The sequence below is a fragment of the Somniosus microcephalus genome, chromosome 17 (genome assembly GCF_052327205.1).
Source record: "Somniosus microcephalus isolate GS21.2 chromosome 17, FLI_Smic_1.0, whole genome shotgun sequence".
NCBI classification, from domain to species: Eukaryota; Metazoa; Chordata; class Chondrichthyes; order Squaliformes; family Somniosidae; genus Somniosus; species Somniosus microcephalus.
In genome coordinates this window covers 57481116-57503832 of record NC_141003.1, presented here as the reverse complement: position 1 = coordinate 57503832, position 22717 = coordinate 57481116, and the positions used below count along the sequence as shown (strand labels likewise).

At 42.9% G+C, this 22717-nt stretch overlaps 1 protein-coding gene across 5 annotated transcripts in view; it reads left to right on the top strand.

Annotated features, from left to right (window-relative positions):
• The first annotated feature begins 562 nt into the window (after positions 1 to 562).
• Positions 563 to 22717, top strand: part of LOC147105737 (tyrosine-protein phosphatase non-receptor type 12-like) — a 144693-nt gene continuing 122538 nt past the window's right edge. For 4 of the 5 annotated variants that reach the window (XR_015081570.1, XR_015081569.1, XM_086010412.1 and 1 more), the window contains exon 1: positions 563 to 844. Coding sequence is in view for 3 of the 5 variants with exons in the window: in XM_086010412.1 (XP_085866538.1) it covers positions 746 to 844 (99 nt within the window). In the remaining 2 variants the exon portion in view is untranslated. The remainder of the gene's footprint in view (positions 845 to 22717) is intronic. The other variant, XM_086010413.1, reaches the window with a different exon arrangement.

Genomic DNA, 22717 nt, shown 5'->3' with positions numbered 1-22717 from the left:
GGAGTTCTCTCCAGTATCAAGTTGATAAAGTGGAGAACGCGTAGTGGCAACTAGATCGTCCAATCAAAAGGTTGGGTTCTCCATGACGCGGGCGTTGTGGCGGGCGCGGTGGGAATGTGGCTGGGCCAATGGGAGGCGGGAGCTGGCGGTGGGGATGTGGCTGGGCCAATGAGAGGCGAGAGCTGGCGGAGGGGATGTGGCTGGGCCAATGAGAGGCGAGAGCTGGCGGTGGGGATGTGGCTGGGCCAATGAGAGGCGGGAGCTGGCGGTGGGAATGTGACTGGGCCAATGAGAGGCGGAAGCTGCCGGTGGGGATGTGGATGGGCCAATGGTAGGCGGGGGCTGGCGGTGGGGATGTGGCTGGGCCAATGGGAGGCGGGAGCTGGCGGCGGGGATGTGGCTGGGCCAATGGGAGGCGGGAATGTGGCTGGGCCAATGGGAGGCGGGAGCTGGCGGCGGGGATGTGGCTGGGCCAATGGGAGGCGGGAGCTGGCGGCGGGGATGTGGCTGGGCCAATGGGAGGCGGGGAATGGGCGGGATCTGGCGGTGTGAGTGGGGGGGTGGCGGAGAAGAGAGCGGAAAAAAGAGGAAAGTCGTGACGGAGCTTGAGGGCGAGGAGAGCGTTACTGGTCACCGGAATCAGGAGCTTCTAGGGAGAAAGAAAATATTATATATATATGAAAATGCGCAAGTAATAAGAGTTTGAGCCGGTTTGTTCGCTTTTATTTTTCAATGTGCCGAGAAGATGGAGCAAAGCGAAATCTTGAGGAAATTCATTGAGCGAGTGTTGGCGATGAAAATCCGCGACCAGAATGGGGAGGACAACTTTGCCAACGACTTCATGGTGAGTTGCTGCGCATTTAATTGTTTCTGTTTTTCAATCACTTTTGGGTGTTTTTAAAAAAATGAACTTTTTCCATCCCGCCGACGCGGATGTTTGTGGAGTCGGTGTGCAGGGTTGTGGTAGTGTCTGATCAACCTCTTCTCATCCTCATCCTCCTCCTCTTCCTGCTCTTCTCCCAGCTCTTCACCACCGGGATCAGCACTGCCAGCTCCAGGCTGTGCGGCCTAAGCCGCCCCCTCATGGCTCCTCAATCACTTTCTGAAAAATGCTCCGAAACCTGCATTTGTCTTGTGTTCTGAGCTCGGTGTGTGAGCAGAGATGTATGCATTAAAAAAAAATGTCATACAATGATGGTTTAGACAGTGTAAATCCCTGGTTGTTGTAGCGTTCGCCTTGGGTGTAAACTCCAGGTTTGTATAACAAAAAATGTAATGAATTTGTCAGCTGTGAGTCAGAAATGTGAGGAGTTTGCGGATGTTGCGCAAGGCACGGGCGTTGTGTTCGCTCAAAGAAAGTATGCAATGAGTGGTCTTCTGTTCACTTAGGTATTTTCTGTTTTTTGCTTTAATGCGATACTAGAAATGCTTCCGCCCCGATCATCAGATTTGCCAGCAGCCTCAAAGTACCGAAGGAGGGAAGGAATCGGTGCACTTCGTACTCTCCATCTGGGGAAACAGTGCGATTTAACTATACTCGCTGCATGAAATGTAATTTGTGGATATTGGTTGTTGCATGATGGCAAGATTGGGCTGAACGGTGATATTTTTGGTGGAGGAGCCCTCTGGTATTCCACGCCTAGACTCACATGAATTATGGCCACATAGGTGAAACATTAGAGGGTGGCTAACGTCTGTGGACCTGTAGTCTGAAATGATTCACAGCATTTAGGGGAGAAGAAAATTGGAAGGGAGGAAAAATAAATCGTTTGTCTTGATTGAATTGGAAATTGCCATCAGTGTAACAATAGAAGACTGTCATTCTGCATTGGTTATTCACCTTCACAAATCTTTTTAAATGAAGTGTTATTTACTACAGCAGCTTACATTTTATATAGTGTATTGTAGTAAAATGTCCCAAGGCACTTCATAGGAATATTATCAAACAAAATTTGGCACGGAGCCACATAGGACAGGAAGAGAAAGAAAGACTTGCATTTATATAGCGCCTTTCACAACCACTGGATGTCCCAAGATGCTTTATAGCCAATTAAGTACTTTTTGAAGTGTAGCTACTGTTGTAATGTAGAAAATGCGTCAGCCAATTTGTGCACAGTAAGCTCCTACAAAAAACAATGTGATAATGTTGGTTGAGGGATAACTCCCCTGCTCTTCTTTGAAATAGTGTCATGGGATCTTTTACATCCACCTGAGAGAGCAGACGGGCCTCGGTTTAATGTCTCATCCGAAAGACAGGACCTCCGATAGTGCAGCACTCCCTCAGCACTGCACTGATGTGTCAGCCTAGATTTTTGTGCTCAATTCTCTGGAGTGGGACTTGAACTCACAACCTTCTGACTCAGGCGAGGGCGCTACCAACTGAGGCACTGGCTGACACTAGGTAGGTTTTACGAAGCATCTTGCAGGAGGAGAGAGGTGGAAAAGTTTAGGGAGGGAATTCCAGAGCATCGGGCCCAGGCAGCTGAAAGCATAGCCGTCAATGATGAAAATTGGGAATGTACAAGAGGCCAGAATTGGAGGAACGCAGTGATCTCAGGGTTGTAGGGCCGGAGAAGATTACTGAGATAGGAAGGGGCGAAGCCATGGAGGGAATTTGAAAACATTGATGAGTATTTTAAAATTGAGGCGTTGCTGGACTGGGAGCCAATGTAGGTCAGTGAGCATGGGTGAACGGAACTTGTTGCGAGTTAAGATACGGACAGCAGAGTTTTGGATGAGCTCAAGTATAGAGGGTATAAGGTGGGAGGCTGGCCAGGAGAGTGTTGGAATAGTCCAGTCTACAGGTAACAAAGGCATGGATACGGGTTTCAGCAGCATATGAGCTGAGGCATAGCCGGAGACGGGGGATGTTACGGAGGTGGAAGTAGGCGGTCTTGGTGAGGGAGAGGATATGGAGTTGGAAAATCGTCTGAGTCAAATAGATTGAGAAAGGTCTGGTTCAGCCTCAGACTGTGGCTAGGTAATGGAGTTTGTGGTGGGAACTGAAGTCAGTGGCTTCTGTCTTCCCAATATTGAATTTACTACAGCGATCTTTTTCCTCCTCTTTCTCCCCCCCCCCCCCCCCCCCCCCCCAACCAAGTGATGTAACATTTAGTGGAATCATTTAAACTTTTATGCACACTGGCTTGTTTTTGCTGAGGCCAGGTTTCCTGGGAGTGGTGGCGTCCAGTACTATGCTGAGTAAATGTTCATATGTGACCCTGGATATGAAGTGTTGACTGGGAGTTTGAAAATGGGGGAAGGGGGATTGGTCATCACAGTTGAGCTCAATCCTGTCTAGGAGACTGAATTGAGGTTAGAATGGGTAATCCTGGGTTGATTCATGGACACAGGCCAGGTGTAGCATGGTTTTTCTCTGGTCTGAATCGGTCAGCGTGGAATCTGGTTTGAATCTGAGACTTTCCTGTTCTGTGAGGCTTGGTACCATGCCACATGATGCATTTGTCCATTTAAGTGTCGAGGAGTACCATGTGCATTACTGATTTTATTGTCTTGTGCAATATTTCTCAACCAAGCTTGACACATCCAGCAAGTTAGTTATTCTATCAAGATATTTTGAAATTAGCGAGTCACAGTTTAAAGGTATGAGAGTCATGTGAAATTGTCATGTTAACAGTAAAGTTTGATGGGGAGGACTTTTTTGTTGGAAGGTAAGGGTTACCTGATTCAGGGAAGTGAAATACTTTTCAGCCTACTCGCAAGAACAACCACGCCCAGATCAGATGTAGCATGAGTTAGATGTAGGGTAATGCTTTTTGTATTCGGTCTTAAATTTCACACGAGGTTGGGTTGTTTACATTTCCCACACTACCCATTCTTTTTGTTTCTTTGTGGATCATTACTTAATTAGCAGTAAAACTACCTATTTTATGATTAGTCAATTTCAAAAGACTTATGTAAATTTCTGATCCTGGACAAAACAGGTTGAGATATACGATCAGATAGTATCTTCAAAAGTATTGGAATAATAAGAAATTAACTTGGTGATTAACATGGATCAGGAAAGACCAACAAGACCTTGATCTAATTAAATGTTTCACTTGAATTATCTGAGTTTACCTGTACAATTAGCCATTATTTGTGTTGCACTGAGGGAAGAAAAAAGGGTGCAGTAGTTTTTATTTTAGTTCTTTTTATGGAGGCTAAATGACAGTAATTGATCCTAAACATTGTATTGGGAGCAGAAAGGGTATATGAGAAAGCATGGATTAATTTGACTAGTACGATCGCAAAATACTGCAGATGTTGGAAATCCGAAATAACAACAGAAAATGCTGGAAAAACTCAGCAGGTCATTTTCACATTGAAATGAGGATAACAATAACAACTTGCATTTATATAGCGCCTTTAATGCAGTAAAATATCCCAAGGCATTTCACAGGAGAATTATCAAACAAAATTTGACACCGAGCCACATGAGCTATTAGGACAGATGACCAAAAGCTAGGTCAAAGAGGTAGATTTTAAGGAGGGGCTTAATTGATGAGAGAGTGGTAGAGAGGCGGAGAGGTTTAGGGAGGGAATTCCAGAGCTTGGGGCCAAGGCAGCTGAAGGCACGGCCACTGGTGGAGTGAGTAAAATTGGGAATGCTCAAGAAGCCAGAATTGGAGGAGCGCAGAGATTTCGGAGGGTTGTCAGGCTGGAGGAGGTTACAGAGATGGGGAGGGGCGAGGCCATGGAGGGATTTGAAAATGGGGATGAGAATTTTAAAATCGAGGCGTTGACAGACTGGAAGCCAATGTAGGTCAGCGAGCACAGGGGTGATGGGTGAACGAGATTTGGTGCGAGTTAAGACACGGGCAGCAGAGTTTTGGATGAGCTCAAGTTTATGGACGGTGTAAGTTGGGAGGCTAGCCAGGAGTGCGTGGAATAGTCCAGTCTAGAGGTCGTCGTCTTCTCAGGCAGTCCCTTGGAACCGAAGATGATTTGCTTTCACATTAAAAATAAGTTCTCAGGTGACTGAGTCCAATGCGGGACCTACAGTCTCTGTCATGGGTGGGGCAGACGGTGGGTGGGGTGCTTGGGTTGACGTGCGCTCCTTGTGCTTGGTTTCCGCTTGCTCCCGGCGAAGAGACTCGGTGTTTGGTGCCTTCCCGGATGCATCTCCTCCACTTTGTGCGGTCTTGGGCCGGGGATTCCCAGGTGTCGGTGGGGATGTTGCACTTTTTAAAGGAGGCTTTGAGGGTGTCCTTGAAACATTTCCTCTGCCCACCTGGGGCTCTCTTGCCGTGTCGGAGTTCCGAGTAGAGTGCTTGTTTTGGGAGTCTTGTATCTGGCATGCAGACGATGTGACCCGTCCATTGGAGCTGATCGAGCGTGGCCAAAGCTTCGATGTTGGCCTGAGCGAGAACACTGACGTTGGTGCGCCTATCCTGCCAATGGATGAGGGTTTTGGCAGCAGATGAGCTGAGGCAGGGGCGTAGTTGGACGAAGTTATGGAGGTGGAAATAGGCGGTCTTGGTAATGGTGCAGATTTGTGGTTGGAAGCTCATCTCGGGGTCAAATGCGACACCAAGGTTGCGAATGGTCTGGTTCAGCCTCAAGACGATTGCCAGGGAGAGGGATGGAGTTGGTGGCTAGGGAATGGAGTTTGTGGCAGGGGTCTTCGCAATATTTAGTTGGAGGAAACTTCTGCTCATCTAGTACTGGTCAAGTACTAGTCCAGTACTGGATGTGTGACAAATTAGACAGTGGAGAGCTCGAGAGAGGTGGTGGTGGTAAGGTAGTGCTGTGTGTCATCAGCGTACATGTGGAACCTGACGTTATAGAATCATTGAAAAGTACAGCACAGAAGGAGGCCATTCGGCCCATCGAGTCTGCGCCAGCTCTTTTGCTGAGCAATCCAGTTAGTCCCACTCCCCCGATCTCTTCCCATGTCCCAGCAATTTATTCTCCACCAAGTATTTATCCAATTCCCTTTCGAAAGCTATTATTGAAACTGTTTCCACCACCCTATTGAGCAGTGCATTCTAAATCCTAACCACTTGTTGCGTAAAAAAGTTTTTCCTTAAGTCGCCTCTGGTTCTTGCCAATCACCTTAAATCTGTGCCCTCTGGTTAGCGACCCTTCAGCCATTGGAAACCGTTTCTCTTTATTTACTCTATCTGAAACCTTCATGATTTTAAACACATCTATCAATTCTCTTCTTAGCCTTCTCTGCTCCAAGAACAACGCCAGATTCTCCAGTCTATTCACGTAACTGTAATCCCTCATCCCTGGAACCATTCTAGTAAATCTCTTTTGTACCCTCTCCAAAGCCTTCACGTCCTTTCTAAAGTGTGGTGCCCAGAATTGAACACAATGCTTTATCTGGGGCTGAACTAGTGTTTTATATAGGTTTTGCATAACTTCCTGGCTTTTGTACTCTGTTCCTCTATTTATAAAGCCCAGGAACCCATATGCTATATTAACTGATTTGTTAATCTGTCCTGCCACCTTCAAAGACTTGTGCATGAACAACCTCAGGCAAAGTTCCTGTTAAGCTGCACGGCAGCGCAACAGTCTGGAGGTCCCATGCAGGCCGCTTGCTGGCTTTTCAATGCAACAAACTGCCTGTGCACAAAAATTTGAATGGGCTGCGCAGCCAGTTAAAGGGACTGCGCACCCAAAAAAATTAGAGGGAACATTGACCCCAGGTGTCTCTGTTCTTGCACCCCCTTTAAAATTGTAGCATTTAGTTTGTATTGTCATCTCCAAATCCTACCTTTCTGCCTACCAAAATGTATTACCTCGCACTTTTCTGCGTTGAATTTCATTTGTCCACCCATTCCACCAGCCTGTTTGTGTCCTCTTGAAGCCTATTACTATCTTCCTCACTGTTTACTGCACTTCCAAGTTTTGTGTCATCTGCAAATTTTGAAATTGTGCCCTGTACCCCCAAGTGCAAGCCATTAATGTATATCAAAAACAGCAGTGGTCCTGCTACTGTTTCAATGCTGGGGCGGAAACCTGATTGGAGGGATCCAAACATGGAGTTCCGGGAAAGATGGGCACGGATTTGGGAGACGTAAGCACGTTCAAGGACTTTGGAGAGGAAATGGAGGTTGGAGATGGGGCGGTAGTTTTCAAGAGGGGTGATGATGGCAGATTTGAAAGGGAGGGGGACAGCACCTGTGGAGAGAGAAAACTGCTAACCATATCAGCTAGCATGGGGACCAGGAAGGGAAGTTGCGTGGTCAGCAGTTTGGTGGGAATAGGGTTGAGGGAGCAGGAGGTGGATCTCGTGGACAAGGTGAGCTCCGAGGTGGGATGGGAGAGAAACTAGAGAAAGATGCTAGGGCAAGGGAGAACCTATGGGGATGTTTGGCCTGTTGGGGTAGGAGAAGTGGCTGGGGCAGCTGAATGGATGGTCTCAATCTTAGTGACAAAGAAGTCCATGAGCTACTTGCACTGGTTATTGGAGGTGAGGGTGGAGGAGGCAGTGGAGAGGGGTTTAAGAAGACGATTTGCAGTGGAACCACTGGTGCTTTATGCGGTCCAGCCAGATCTGGTGGTGAATGGCTGGACCAGTTGTCCGCCATAAACATTCAAGTCTGCGTCCCTTGGAATTAAGGGCGGGGAAGGGAAAAGAAAAGTAAAATGAACTGAATTGTATTACTAAAATAAGAGTTCAGTTTGATAAAATAAACTGCTTGAATAATTGGGCTTAATTATTTCAGAGTCTTGAACAAGACAAAACCAGTTATATCATACTTTGCCCCCATCCCTTAATAACTCTCTCTCTCCTGATAAATGTACTGAGGTTTGCTGTCTAACTAATATGTTTGACTAATCAGAAAACTGGCAGATGTTTTTCTGTGTGGTGGTTATGGAAAGAATATATATCCCGAGAGATTCTCAACTCCATTTCCAATTAGATATCAAAGGTTAGATTCGCATCACATTGATGCAGAAGTAAATGCTTTGCAGCTATGCTTTATCACCTTGCAAAACCTCCCTTACTGACATTTATTAATGAGATAGCAGCTTTTACTAATTGCGTTTGTTTCACACAAAATGCCACACTAATTTAAATTTAGTGAAGCTGTCTATTGGATAGAATTTTAAAATGCTATGGTGGTAGAAATTATCGGTGGTTTTAACAATAATTTGAGTTTAAAAAGCAGATGATGGAAATTGCGTAAACCTGTTAGTTTAGAGTCATAAATTAATCTAGTGCACAACATTTTGTGGTATAATTACTTACCAATGGGATTTTAATATAAAAATATCATACAGTATATCCATTACAGTTTCTGGCCTTGAGCAGGATGTTGCCACATCCTTTTTTAAGTTGAGATATATTTATATACACAATACAGAATAATGCTGAACATTAACTTTTTAAACCATGTGACTTGCAGGGAGGTGCCTAACAGATTTAATGTGCCTGAATGACGATTAAACATTGTTGTCCTTTTCCCAGTTATTTAAATTCCAGGCATGGAACGGGGTTTCTTGTACATCTATATTCGTGCATCCTTAAATGGCACGGTAATCCTGGGATTAAATTAATTGAGAGAAAATAGATATGACAATTATTGTTGCATACTTCTGGTCCTGTCCCTCCCTGTACTTCTATCACTTCCTTTCTCTGAATGTCTCTGGTGGCCTTTGTATCTCTCCCCTCCCCCCCCCCCCCCCCCCCCCCACCACCCCACCACCCTGCAGCCTTTGTGTGTATCCACGTCTCTGCTTTTTTCTGCTGTTGGAGTTACAGGAAACTTTCTGTTATCTGGCATGGACGCGACCGACCTGGTGCCGGTTCATCGACAATTCCGGATAACCGAACGCTACAGTAAAAGATACGGAGCTCAGCGCTCCATATAAAGCAACAAACCCTGTGCTTCAAAACAATCGGCACAAGTTGCAAGCGTCTCTGTAGCTTAGCAACAGCTTCAGCTACACCCTTGCACAGCAACAAATGGAGTTTAAAAAGGTAATAAAAGTTAACGGAACCGACTCCTGAATTTTGCCGGTGGACAGAGCGTTCCGGTTATTTAGGGGCCGGTTAATCGAAAGTTTCCTGTATTTGATATTGGGAAGCAAAGCTATCCCAAAGTCCCCTGCACTGTATCCTCGCAGTAAAGAATGAACTAGTTTCGGAGCATGGGAGAAAGGGGTAGCCCATTCTTAGTTGAATTCTCTTCTGTTTTGCCGCAGGAGAGGGACCTAGCATGGGGAAGTCAAATTGGCACTTCAGGGATGGAAGAACTGCTTTAGACTCACAGTTAGAAATGCAGCCCAAAAATGACATTTTAGATGCCGAATTGTGCGCACAGTAGAATAGAAGTACCTGAACATTTCCCATGCAACTTGTGTAGTAGCTACAGTAAGAATGTGCATTTGTAGTTCATCTGGCTGGTTACCAATGGTCTGGTTTGGCCTGAGACAGTGGTCAGGGATGGGGATGGAATTGGTGGCCAGGGAATAGTGTGTGTGTGGTGGGGGCTGAAGACAATAGCTTCGGTTTTCTCAATGTTTAACTGGAGGAAATTGCGACTCATCCAGGCCTGGGTGTCGGACAAGCAGCCTGACAACACCGAGGTGGTGGTGGTGAGGTAGGTGCTTATCCAGCTCCTTCTTGAGTTTCTTGATGCAATCAACCCCCACTAGCAGTCCTTTCCATACATTTAGCACCCCAAAAACTGTCTCTTCACCACCCTCTTCGAAGTTTGAGGATGTGCATCTGTCACTCGAGACTGTCTGGCGGATGATGTGGCTGGATTGGTTGAGGGTGTGTTACTTCATCTGTTTTGAAGAAAGTAGTTTAATATATTCCCAGTACAAGTGAGAATACATGAAGGCTGTGGTGAAAACTATATTGCTGATTTAAGTGGACTTTGCAGTTGAAACAAATGCAGGATTTTGATGCAACTTGTAGGATGTTTCTAGGAAGAAAGTTGAAAACATTATTACGTGTCAAACACTTATGTCTGTGGCAGGAAGAAACAAACTTCACTATAATATTCATATCTTGAAACTGGGGCAGACCACAACCTGAAATTTCTTGAAAGTTTTAACGTTTGCTTCAAAATACTGGGAGGAAAATTAAATAATATAAATATATTTGCATGAATTATAATAGGAATGGAGGATAAATTGGTTGCGCTCGTGCTGTGGTCTCCAAATCAGTTGTTCTTGCCTTCATTTTAACAATATGGTATTGCTTAAGTAGCTTTATATCGGTTTCTCAGCAGATACCTGTAGTAATTTCTAGAAACATCTAGCTAGCATATGTTTTAGAATTTTCTTTCAAGCAGAGTATCAGTGAATTGGGCTGAGATACACAATTTAAGAAATTATGGAAAATATCAGTCATGTAATTGTTGCAATCTAATGTTTTGAGTAATACCTTACTCAATGGCATCATTTGTGTATAATATTTTGCAGATCTGTGTCAATCTGCTACATTTGTGTGTATTAGGTAGTTATGTCTTCTGTAAACCATTTACCATCTCTTGCATTGCTTATTTTTAAGAGCTGTAATGAAAATTAGAGCTTGTTTAATTTTTTCTTTAAAAAAAAAGTAATAAGATTTTTATGGATAACTGGTGCTTGTGTACATACACACAAATAAACTAGGCCTAAAGATACAATATCTCTAAGAACGGGGCAGCTGTAGTTCAGAAGTTACAAGTCACTCACTAACAATTTTGGAATTGGCAGCAAGCCTCTCCAGTATCGTTGGATTTTACTATTCTATTGGGACAGTAGCACAAGGCCGAAATTAAAAAGTTAGCCCTTGTTATTCTGATTGAATAATGAATACATATGAGGAAGAACAATGATTTTAATACAGTTGGGTGTTTCAGATAACCTAAAATATGACTGCAAATGAACAGTTTGTGAAGATCATCTGAATGATACAATTGTTCTATCCGTGAACTCGCTTATTTTATGTAATGGGATAATTAATCGCTTGTACAAGTTAAGGATTTGCCCTACCTTGCTGTTCTCACAGCTGAGATCGTTGTGCCTTATCACATCCTTGGGACTTCCCAAGTGTTAACAATCAATGGAGTGCAGTCACTGTTACTGTGTAGTCGAGCGCAGCAGCCTATCTGTGAACAGCAATACCCCACAAAAAGCAAATGAATGAATGACACTATAATCTGTGTTTGTGGTGGTTAAGGGAAGATTATTGGAACTTACAACTCTTCATTGACTAGTTTCATGAGATCTTTTATAGCCACACAAGCAGGCAGTTGGACTCTCTGTTTAACATCTCATTCTAAAGGCTGAATCTTCGACATTACCGCACTGAAGTGTCGGCCTTGATTATGTGCTGATCCCATAACTTTCTGACTCAAACGAGGTATGCTACCAACTGACCCAGGTTAACACTTAACCAGTAAAGGGGGAAAAAAAAGAATTGACACTCACTTGACACATACCAAGAACTTCTATAATAAAATTTCTTCTGTTAAGTTTTTATGTATACTGTATTTTGTAACCATACTATAACTGGTCTCCCAGGCCACCCACCTGCTCACAAACTGTGCTAATGTTCTGAGATACGCAAGAGTACCCTGGAATGACCCTCTTTCCTCCCCTATGTTTGAGCCTTGACAGTGAGTGTCATTAGGCTACTTGATCTTGGGGAGCAACAGAATCTACCAAATCCTGCCTGAACCTTACGTGCACACAATTGCGTTTCTAGCAGGTGTCAATTAATGCTGATCAGAAGTGGGAGCTGTAGTTGACTTTTTTTTTTCCATCCTTTCCTAGCCCAGAGTTGTTGACGCCAATTGTACCATGTTGGTTAAAATTAACTAACTTGGCACAAACTGAGGATTGAACCTGGGACTTTCCTGGTCTGTATGCTCAGTAACTCATTGGATAAAATTGCTGGGAAGCTTGTGTTGCGTCCAAAGTAAATTTCAGGTTTAAGAAAACCAGCCTGTTAAAACTGGTTGGAATTATAATTTGCCCTGCAGTCGGGTCTTTCAGCCATGAAAGGTGGTGACTAAGAAGTAACCTCATGGAGCCAGATAGATGTGCAATAAATTGTTTAGCAAAGGTACATCTGGAATAGTGCTTCAAACTCAATCATGAAAGCAGGGCAAGGGGCTCAAATTCAAATTTGTAACAAGAAAATTTAGAACATCCAGTCTTGGATAAGCCGCAATTTCCTCTGGCTAAACATTGGGAAGACCAAAGCTGTTGTCTTCAGCCCCTGTCACAAACCCCGCACCCCTGACATGGATTCCATTCCCCCTCACCAACCTTAGGCTGAACCAGACTGTTTGTAACCCCAACTCTGACCCCCGACCCCCCCCCCCCTCTGAATACGCCAATGCTTGCCTAGCCAGCCAGCCGGCCTCCCATCCTGTACCCTCTGTAAACTCGACTCATCTTCTGCCCATATCCTGTCCTGCACCAAATGACGCTAGCCAATCGCCTCTGTCCATGCTGAATTACATTGGCTCCAGGTCTCCCAACTCTTCAAAATTACATCATGGCCTTGCCCCTCTATCTGTAAACTCTTCCAGCTCTACACTCTTCTGCCAAACTTGCCACTTGTGTATTCCCTATTCCCTTTCCCCCCACCAATGGCAGCCATGTCTTCAGCTAACTAGGCCTAACACTCGGGAATTCCACTTCTTAAACCTCTCCAGATCCCCCTCCTTTTAAGACCCTCCTTAAAACCCACTTCTTTTAACAAGTTTTTAGTCACCTCCTAATATCTGCTGCTTTGGCTTGGCATCCATTTTTGGTTATGCCGTGGGCCACTTTTCTGCATTTAAAGGTGTTCTATAAATGCCCTAAGCTCTGGAATTCCCTCCCATACATCTCTGCCTCTCCTCCTTTTAAGACCTCCTTAAAACCTACCTCGTTGACCAAGCTTTTGGTCACCTGTCTGAATATAGTTGTATGTGACTGTCAAATTTTGTTTGATCATGCTTCTGTGAAGGGCTTTGGGACATTCTGTTACATTAAAGGCGCTATATAAATGCAATTTGTTGTTGACTGTACTGACTTCATAATCACCACATGTCTCCCCAGTGTGTTCCAGAAGCGATGAATCTCTGCAAAAAGAAATATTTTCTAACTTCTAACCCAACTCTTCACCTTTGGATTTCATTGATATGACCTCTAGTCCTACCATTCCTCTTCATTTCAAATAATGCAACTTATCTGGTAACTTTTGTTATGTTTTCTAAGTGTGTTTTTCTCCAAAGTAAGTAACTCTTGGAGCCTTGTCATAACTATAACTCTAAAAATTAGTGTCACCTTTCCAGAGTTTTGGTATTTTTTTTTCACCATTTACAGGGACCAAATCTGATGCCACACTCCCAAGTGTGGATGTACCAAAGCCTTGTCGTACTATTAATTTTGTACTCTATGGTGTTGGCAAAATAGCCTAAAGCCTATTTGTTTTCCATAAGGGCACCACATACTGTGTGTGCATCTTTAATGGGTGACGAATGAGAGAAACTACAACAACTTGTATTTATATAGCGTCCTTAATGTAGTAAAACGTCCCAAGGCGCTTCACAGGAGTGTTATAAGACAAAAATTTGACACTGAGCCACATAAGAAATTAGGGCAGATGACCAAAAGCTTGGTCAAAGAGGTAGGTTTTAAGGAGCGTCTTAAAGGAGGAGAGAGAGAGAGGTAGAGAGGCGGACAGGTTTAGGGAGGGAGTTCCAGATCTTGAGGCCTAGGCAGCTGAAGGCATGGCCACTGATGCTTGAGCGATTATACTCTAGGGTCGAATTTGAGGAGCGCAGATATCTTTTGGGGGTGGGGGTGTGGTTGTGGGGCTGGAGGAGATTGCAGAGATGGGGAGGGGCGAGGCCACAGAGGGATTTGAAAACAAGGATGAGAATTTTGAAATAGAGGCGTTGCTTATCCGGGAGCCAATGGAGGTCAGCGAGCACATGGGTGATGGGTGAACGGGACTTGGTGCGAGTTAGGACATCGGCAGCCTAGTTTTGGACTAGTTAGTAACTACTAATTTATCACCTTCAGTGGGTGCTTCTGTATTGTATTGTTTTATAACCCTAAACACATTAAATGCTATGCACTTGCCCACCTTCTCTAAATCAGCCTGCAACCTATCAATTTATTCTGGATTACTAATTCCCATGCACATTTTCCCTTTGAAATTAAGGTAAATGTTAAAAATCAACATTGTTTATAAGTGCAGTACATTTATAACTAAGTGGTAAAGCTTCTAAGGGGATAGTGTTTAACTGCAACATGCCACAAAGACTTGTGGATGTTTGAGCTTTTTTCTCCTCCTGTAAATGTCTGAGAATCATAGGAAGTTAACTGTACTATTTTTGGGTACATCCTTTGTGAATAATTGAGGCCATTCCTTATACCAGCAACATTAAAATGCCAAACTATATGAGCCACAGTACCAACATTATATCATTCACAAAGAAATGCACTCAAATTCAAGGCAACTTTCTTTTCCAGTACTGTGCTATTTAGATGAAAGTTCGAAGTTCCTAAAGCCTCCACATTTCATGTACTGGCTGATATTTCTTTAATTTATTTGCAAGGCTTGGTACTCTTGGAAAAACAACACTATCTCTTGCATTTTATCACTGATTGCCACAATGTAATGTTTTGAGAAACCGTATTATTTCTGTTGCCTTTTGAGTATTGCTGTAATAAAGTGGCTAAAATATATGGATATTTTGTAACTATTATTAGTTCAGTGTTTAATATTTCAGTCAATTGCCCTATATGACCTCATAGTTCATACTATTTGAAGCAATGAGGGTCATGAAGTCCTTGAAACCTGCTTGGTAGTCTATATCCATCAAGAGTAACTAAGCTTGTGTGTGGAAAATTGACTTTAAAGATTCCTATCAGTGGAGTAGAATACATTGATATTTTGCCATTCATTTATTCAGAATGTGTTCAATCTCGTGAGATATTTACAGTTAAATATTTCTTAAACATCAAAGGAATCTGATTTGTAAAGACCTACTTAAAAAAAATCTGGATTTTTGCGTTCAGCAGTGAAGGAACGGCACTCGCTGGTCACCTCGCTTACAGCGGCCCACAAAGTTTTTGCGGGCTTTTGAACGGACCTTGCTCTAACCCGGCATCTGATCCATCGTTGCACCCTCTAGAGGGGATCTGTGGCGTCTGTGAGCAGGCCAATGAGGCTCTTCAACCAATCAGATTAAAGAATCCTCACTGAGCCATGCAGAGTCTAAAGCAGGAAGTATAAATTAGCTTTAAATCATGTACAGAAAGTGGAATAAAAATGGGGAAAGACAGATGGGATTGAGAGAGATAAATAAGAGACACAGAAAAAGTACAGAATTCTTTTAAAATTTCAATTTAAGAAAAAACACCAACACTAACTTATGAAGGAATGAAATTCCACACTTCTAAAATTAATTTTTCAGGGCCAGAGAGGTTGTTTGGCAGTAATTATCAATTATCATGAGATTAAAAATTCACTTACTCCTGAATGCACCAGCCCTAACTTTTTATGGCGTCTTTAATGGGCATCTAGTGGGCAAGTACCTCAAGTTCACGCCATTGCATGTCTTTCAGTGATGACTATCGGCGTGGTACTACTACAGCGCACTCTATGGAGGAGTGGGGTATCTCAGTTCAATTTTTATTTGCCATATGTAACCAGTACAAGTACAATTACAATGGAATGCTTACTCCCCGTAGGGACGCGTCAGCTATACGTACAGCGCTGCGTTCAGAGAGTCAATACAATGGCTTCCCGTGGCAGACGACAGAAGTTGCTGTCCGATTTACTTTATAATAACAGTGAGCGCTGTTAGCCTCACCGTTATTATTAACGTAAAATCCGGGCCAACGGCTTTATCAAATCTCCCCCACCCTTGTAGTTGGCTGTCTACATCCATTTGGTCATGATAGCAGACCTGCTGAATTAATATATATTTGCCATAAATGACCATAGTAGCCATTGGGAAGTGATGTGGAGTGAGAAATGGTGTTTTGACACCATGTCTTCATCCTCCTTCTAAAGTATTTCCTTTTTTCACCACTCCCAAAATTTTAAGCAAATTTCAAAAGCCTATTTCGGCAGTGAATTACGTGAAAACTTCAATTATTCTGGATACAAACCCTCATTGCTTTATCGTAGACCATTACACAAATATTGTTGGGTTGCAGGAAATGAAATGTTGTGGGCCTAAGAGATAATGTGTCAGAATTTGGTTGTTGTGAGGGATAAAAGGGAATATAGTTTTTTTTTTCTAACATTTGAGTGTCATTTAGAAAAAGATATCTAAAATAACACTACTGTTAATTCTGTAAGTTGATTTAATTTGTGGAAGTGTAGTCCTACATTATCCAACTCTAACTGCTAATTCCATTGGACCTTTTGTATTTCATTGTAAATTACAAGGTAGCTTTGGTTTAATGTGCAATAGTATGGGGTGTGTGTGTGTATTCTGATTAAACTCAAACTCTTATTTGTAAGTGCAGATACAAGTGAAATAAACACACAGAATTTCACAGCAAAGTTGGAGGCCATTCAGCTCATCGTGCCTGTGCCAGCTCTCTGAAAGAGCTAGCCACAATCCTATTCCTTTAAATGTCCCCATACTCTTTTTACTGAAACAATTTTTTTTCAAATTTCCCCATTTAAAAATCAATATGGATTCTGCTTCCATTTTTTTCTAGTTGGGCATCCTGTTTTTTTTTTAGAAAACCCTAATATCTCCCTTTTTTCTTTTGGTGAAAATCTTACATTTATACCCTCTTGTTTCCAACTTATTGATCTGTGGAAGTTGTTTCCCCATTTACCTTAATAAAAGCCTGCATGATTGTGAACACCTCTATCAGATCTCTTAATCCCCTATGTTGTAATGCAAAGTGCCCTAGTTTAGCCCATTATATTGCTTTTTTATGGTGCTAAATAAACAAGACGTTAGAAAAGAGTTGGAAACCTGAATGTCAAGCTATTTTAGATTTGTGGAATAATGCTAACCTAGATTCTTGCCTTTGATTGGTTCTGCAATTTGTGTCGCTGTGTGATTTTCAAACTTGTGAAGTAGCTTTGGGAATGATGGAACGTAATGGATTTGAACTAGTCATTCTGCTACATGGTTTAATTATTGTCATCAGAAATCTGAATGGCATGATATCTGGTTTATGGTTATCACTTTAAATACTAAAATGAATAATTTATAATTCTAAGTTCCTAGTTTCAGAATTTGTCTTTTTTTATGAACTTTGGTAATTTTAGTGCATTCTGCTTGGTGTATGAAGCATTTTGCATACATAACGCTATAACATCATTAGTTCCATTTTTAAATAGGCGATCAGTGATATTAAAATGAAGTGATATTATTGAACTGCAGTATTCTAATGTAAAAGTATCCACATATATTGTGATGTAAGATTCAGTTGCCTTTCATACTGTGCTTTGCTTTATAGCTGCATGCTAGAGGCAGCTTGGGAAATATATTTTGAGTAGGGCTTGACTTGCATCTGAGGGAGCTCCTAACGCTAAGTTCAATTTTCCCAGGCTACCTATAGGTATGTTTTTTACGTATTTGTCTCTTGGAGATTCTATACCCAGCAGAAATACGACCCTGTTCATTAATGTGATCTGTTTCTGTGCTTTTCTACGTTCCAACAGTGACTACACTTCAAAAGTGCTTCGGAGGCTGTAAAAGCGCTTTTGGGACGTCGTAAGGTCATTGAAAGGCGCTATATAAATAACAATGTTTTCATTCATTCTTCTTTAAGTTGAGAATTTTGTTGCGTCAAGCACAATAAAGTTCCATTGTCAACATGGAGAACATCTCCAAATTTGGTTGCTTGCCCTCTAGACTACATGCCCAGAAAAGTGCATGCACTACAATGGTAAAGCAGACCATATGAATGCTGAAGGTCAAATTTTATTTAAAAAGTCTAAATTTAAAATAAAACTAGGATGATTTATACAGAATCCATTGTAAATACTGATTTACGATAAACGGTATGGATCAAGTGTCGATGTAAATTCCATATCAAAATAAAAATGTCTAATTGATATCAAACTATGTGAATTAATATATTCAAAACTGAATTGGAGATCAGTGGGGAGTTGTGTAGTATGGCACAGGTTTGCACTTGTGATTCATAAATTAAGTTGCTGTGGGGCGATCATACATCTTGTGGAAAGTGTGTGTTTTTCCCCTCCCTCCCCAAAGACCAGTGTTGTGTACCTTGTACAGAATCAATGATCGACCCCTGAGGATAAGTACTTCACATGCCTCCTGTTGGGAAGGGTGTGTGATGCAGAAGGAGAAATTTGTTGTTGTTCAGAGTTGCTATCAACAGAGTGGAGTGAAGAAAACCAAAACCAGTAACTCTTCTTCTCCACCCACCCCCCCTCCCCCCCACAACTAACAAAATAAATAATGTATACTAACATTCCATACCAGTATCTATATTTTTATTGGAACTTTTAAATTTCTTCTCTCACATTCTTTAGGTGTGTGAGCTGTTGAGTTCACCTTGTGGGAATTTGAACTTAATCCTCTTCATTAGTACCTTTCTGTAGCGGCTACATATCAAGGTCCAAACCAAAAGCCAATGTTGTACTTCTGCTCACTGTTGTATTGTATTATACCCACATAATCCGGCTATTCCATATTATTGTAATTCAATTTTCATAGAACGGTCAGAAGTCCGTCTCGCTGGAGTTTGTGCTCTGTTTCACTACTGAGTCCTGGACTGTGGTTATTTTTTGTGCTGAGGAATCAATTGGAATTTTATTTGAGTCATGAATTCCTGCTCGGTGATATTGCTGATTTATGGGCCCAGGCTCTCTTTTTCTGCAATTCTTAATTTACAGCTGGCTATTTAATATTATGGTCAATTTGGCTGATCATTAGAGTGTTGTTAATTGGCTCCACTCTTCAGAAATCTTTGCATTCCGTTGGGTGAAACTTTCAACTTTGGTGGTGGCAGAAAATGGGTGATAACAAATCAGTTGCCTGTTATGCACCATTGAATGGAAAGGATAATCGGATGGGGTATCGCACTAGCGCCTGATCCGATAGCGCCCTTTTTTGTGCCTCGCTGAAGTTGAAAGTTCTTGTGATTGTGGGAAGTTGCTGTACCATTTGGTTACGTGGTACTTGGAGTTGGCACATTGAAGTTGTTGGTATCGTTAAGAACATGCTAGAAACCACATACTTTCGGGGTCAGTGTAATTTGGTGCAGTCCTTCGGGTTCATTTTGAGTTGGGATTTTAGAGTTTAAGGGGATCTGCCAGGGCTAGGTCTTGCCCTGAGTGGATTTCTTGCAGCCCAGTCAAGTGAAAAATAATGGCCTTGATTTTGCGGTTAGCGGCGAAGGGACGGCACTCAATTGTTCATCTCGCTGATGGCTGCGCACAAGTTTTCGCGGGTCTTGGAGCGCAGACTTGCTCAAATCTGGCGTCCAATCCAGCGCGGCGCCCTCTACGGGGGATCTGTGGTGTCTGTAAGTAGGTCAAGAAACAGCGTGGCTCTTCAGCCAATCAAGAATCCTCAGAGTCTAAAGCAGGAAATATAAATTGTGTACAGAAAGCAAAATAAAGATTGGGAAATACAGATCTGATTAAGGGAGAGAGATGAGACAGACCGAGTGTAAAATAATTTTATTTTAATTTTAAATCTCCAACACTATCTTCTGAGGAATGAGACTCCACACTTGTAAAATTAATTTTCCAGGGCCAGAGAGGTTGTTTGGCAGTAATCATCACTTATCACACGGTTAAAAATTCACTTATTCCTGAATGCACTAGCCCTAACATTTTCAGACGTCTTTAGTGGGCAAGTACCCCAAGTTCATGCTGTTCTATTCATTTCAGTGCCGAGTCTATTGGTGAGGACTGTCACAGCACACCCTGTGGAGGAGGAGCGGTATCGCTGACGGCAACTTCCGGATTTGCACTTGTGCGGATGTCCGAAGTTGCTGTCCGATTTACCCCGTTAGAACAGTGAGTGCGGTTAGCCTCACCATTATTCTTCATCGCAAAATCTGGCCCAGTCTTTGATAGCTTGTGACCACATTCCAAGTTGACCCATTCTTGCCTTCCTGTGGGGAAATCTGGGGGTGTGGGTGGGATACATTTCACACACTGCCTCAAACTAGCCAGTATTTCCTGAGCTCCACACAGTGTATACATTACCTGTTCAAATAGCATATGTCCAACAAGTGTTTTGGCCATATGTTTGAGGTAGGAATGGTTGTCATGGAGACGGGTTGGAGAAATCCATCCTGCAGCTAGCCGTGACTACCACTTTATATTGAGAGTTGCGGGGGGTGGGGTGGTCTTTTTCCAGCGGATAGGTCCAACAGCAATTGTGAGCAATGCTCCCTCTTTTTGGGGGGACTGCGCGGCCCCTTTTTAAGGGGCGTTTAACAGCCGGTAAGCCGGCTGCGTGGCCACACAGCTTAAAGGGAACATTGATTGAGTCCAGTCTTATTCTCTGCAGCATCCTGGACTACAGTCCAGAATAGCTGAATGTGGGGCCATCACCAGAATGTGCAGTAGCATGCCTTTCTTACTACAGCTCCTCCAACAGTCAAATGGAATTTAAGAATCTGTGAAATGTGATATGTTCTATGTGGTATCTTAAACTGACCCTCTCTGATTCTGCTGCAGGTGGTGGTTGTGAGGATTTTCTTCCATACCTGTCTCCATTCCTCCTCTATTTCACAACTTGTTGCCAGGCCTCCCTCTGCATTTTTGTGTTAACTTTTGAACTGGCGTTAAATCTGAAGCAAAGGGTAGAGATGCGTTTGTGGAGGGGATCTGTTGAACAGTGGAGATACAGTTCGGAGATAGGGGGTCACCTTGCATTGAGCTTTTACGTCGAACTAAGAGAAGTTACACCGAAGCAGACCACACGGTCCAACCAGTCTGCGTCAGCATTTACCTTTTGTTGTGAGCAAATAGTTCTAATCACACTTGCCCACTCTGTTCCCATATCCCTTCAACCACCTCTCCAATGTAATCTTGAATGTTGACATAGTTTCTGCCTCGAACACAAAGTGTATTCCACATTTTCACTAATCTCTGTGAAGTTTCTCCTGCCCTCTGTTCTAAATCTCTTGCATTTAATTTTGTATCTATGACTCCTCAACTACTGAAAGCACTCATATATTTCATAATTTTAAACACTTCTATCATATCTCCCTGTAATCTGCATTGTTCTAACAAAATTACCCAATTTTTCAAATCTTTTTGTAGCTTATCATGCAGGCAGCATCCAAGTGAATCTGCATTGTACCCTCCCTCAAATGGAGATAGCAACAAATCCTCCCCCCACACCCAAATTTATTATAAATTTGGCCAGACACACTCCCCACTCAAAACTGAACAGAATTCAGTAGAAGCCCTTCTCCACCTACTGTCCCCCTACCCTCCAAGGAGACTGTTGAATCCGTGTGTTAATGGAGACACGGAATGCAGGAGTTGATTTAACAAGTGTTTACTGAACAAAGTCTGGAGGTGAACTAACTATACAAGATGCTATACAGGCTTATATACCTGAGTGGTCACTACCGGTACTACAGTACACAGGGGCTTCAAAAAAACAGTTCCTCTTAAAGGTACATACACTACAATTCCCCTTTTAAATAAATAGTACATAACATTTTAAGTAATCATTAAATAACATTTTTACAAGAACAGTAATCTACACATTTGCTGAAGTTAATCAATTACAAATTCAGTCTCTCTGGAGGCTTCTTAACTCGGTCCGGATAACGCCTCGGTGGTGTAGTAGGTTCTTTTGGCAAGGTCGATTCGGCTTGAATGCCAGTGTCTGGTTCATCTGGTTCCAGTATCACCGGATCGGAGGTAGATACTATGGGTATCTCTGCTTCATCATTAGGCGTATAGAGTTGTGGTGTCAGTTGTCCCTTTTCGGATGATTCTATGATCTGGTCAGCATGGCGCCTTATTATGCTTTCTCCAATGTCCACGGTATACATCAGCGGTCCTAGTCGTGTGCAGATAGTTCCAGGCTGCCATTTCTCGGTACGGTAGTCCCGGGCCAAAACTTGTTGACCTATCTGGAAGGTTCTAGTTGGCCTTTCATTCATGCTTTGAAATTGCCGGTTCTCTACGTCCCTTCTGACGTTTGGCTTGATCAAATCCAGCCGGCATCTTAGTCTTCTATTGAAAAACATCATGGCGGGGGTTTGGTTTGTAACCACATGTGTTGCATTCCTGTACGCAAACAAGAAGTTATCTACCTTATGTTGTAGATTTATGTCTTCATTACCCATGGCTTTTATGGCCTTCTTGAAGGTCTGGACAAACCTTTCAGCTAATCCATTGGTGGCGGGATGGTATGGGGCGGACGTGTAGTGCTTAACCCCATTGTTTTTTTAAGAACTTCCTGAATTCTTCGGACACAAATTGCGGTCCATTATCAGAACAGATCTGTTCAGGCAGCCCATTCCTGGCAAATATGGTCCTTAATACTGTGATGGTTTTTTCCGTGGTGGTGGAGGACATCTTTATTACCTCTGGCCACTTGGAGTGTGCATCCACCGCGATTAAGAACATTGAGTCCATAAATGGACCAGCAAAGTCGATGTGTACCCTTTGCCATGGAGATGAGGGCCACTCCCATGGATGTAGAGGGGCTTGGGGTGGGGCGTTTTGGACCTTCTGGCATCCTAGACAGCTCTTGGTCATTTCTTCGATGTCTCCATCGATACCTGGCCACCACACACACGCTCTGGCTAAGTTCTTCATTTTCACTCC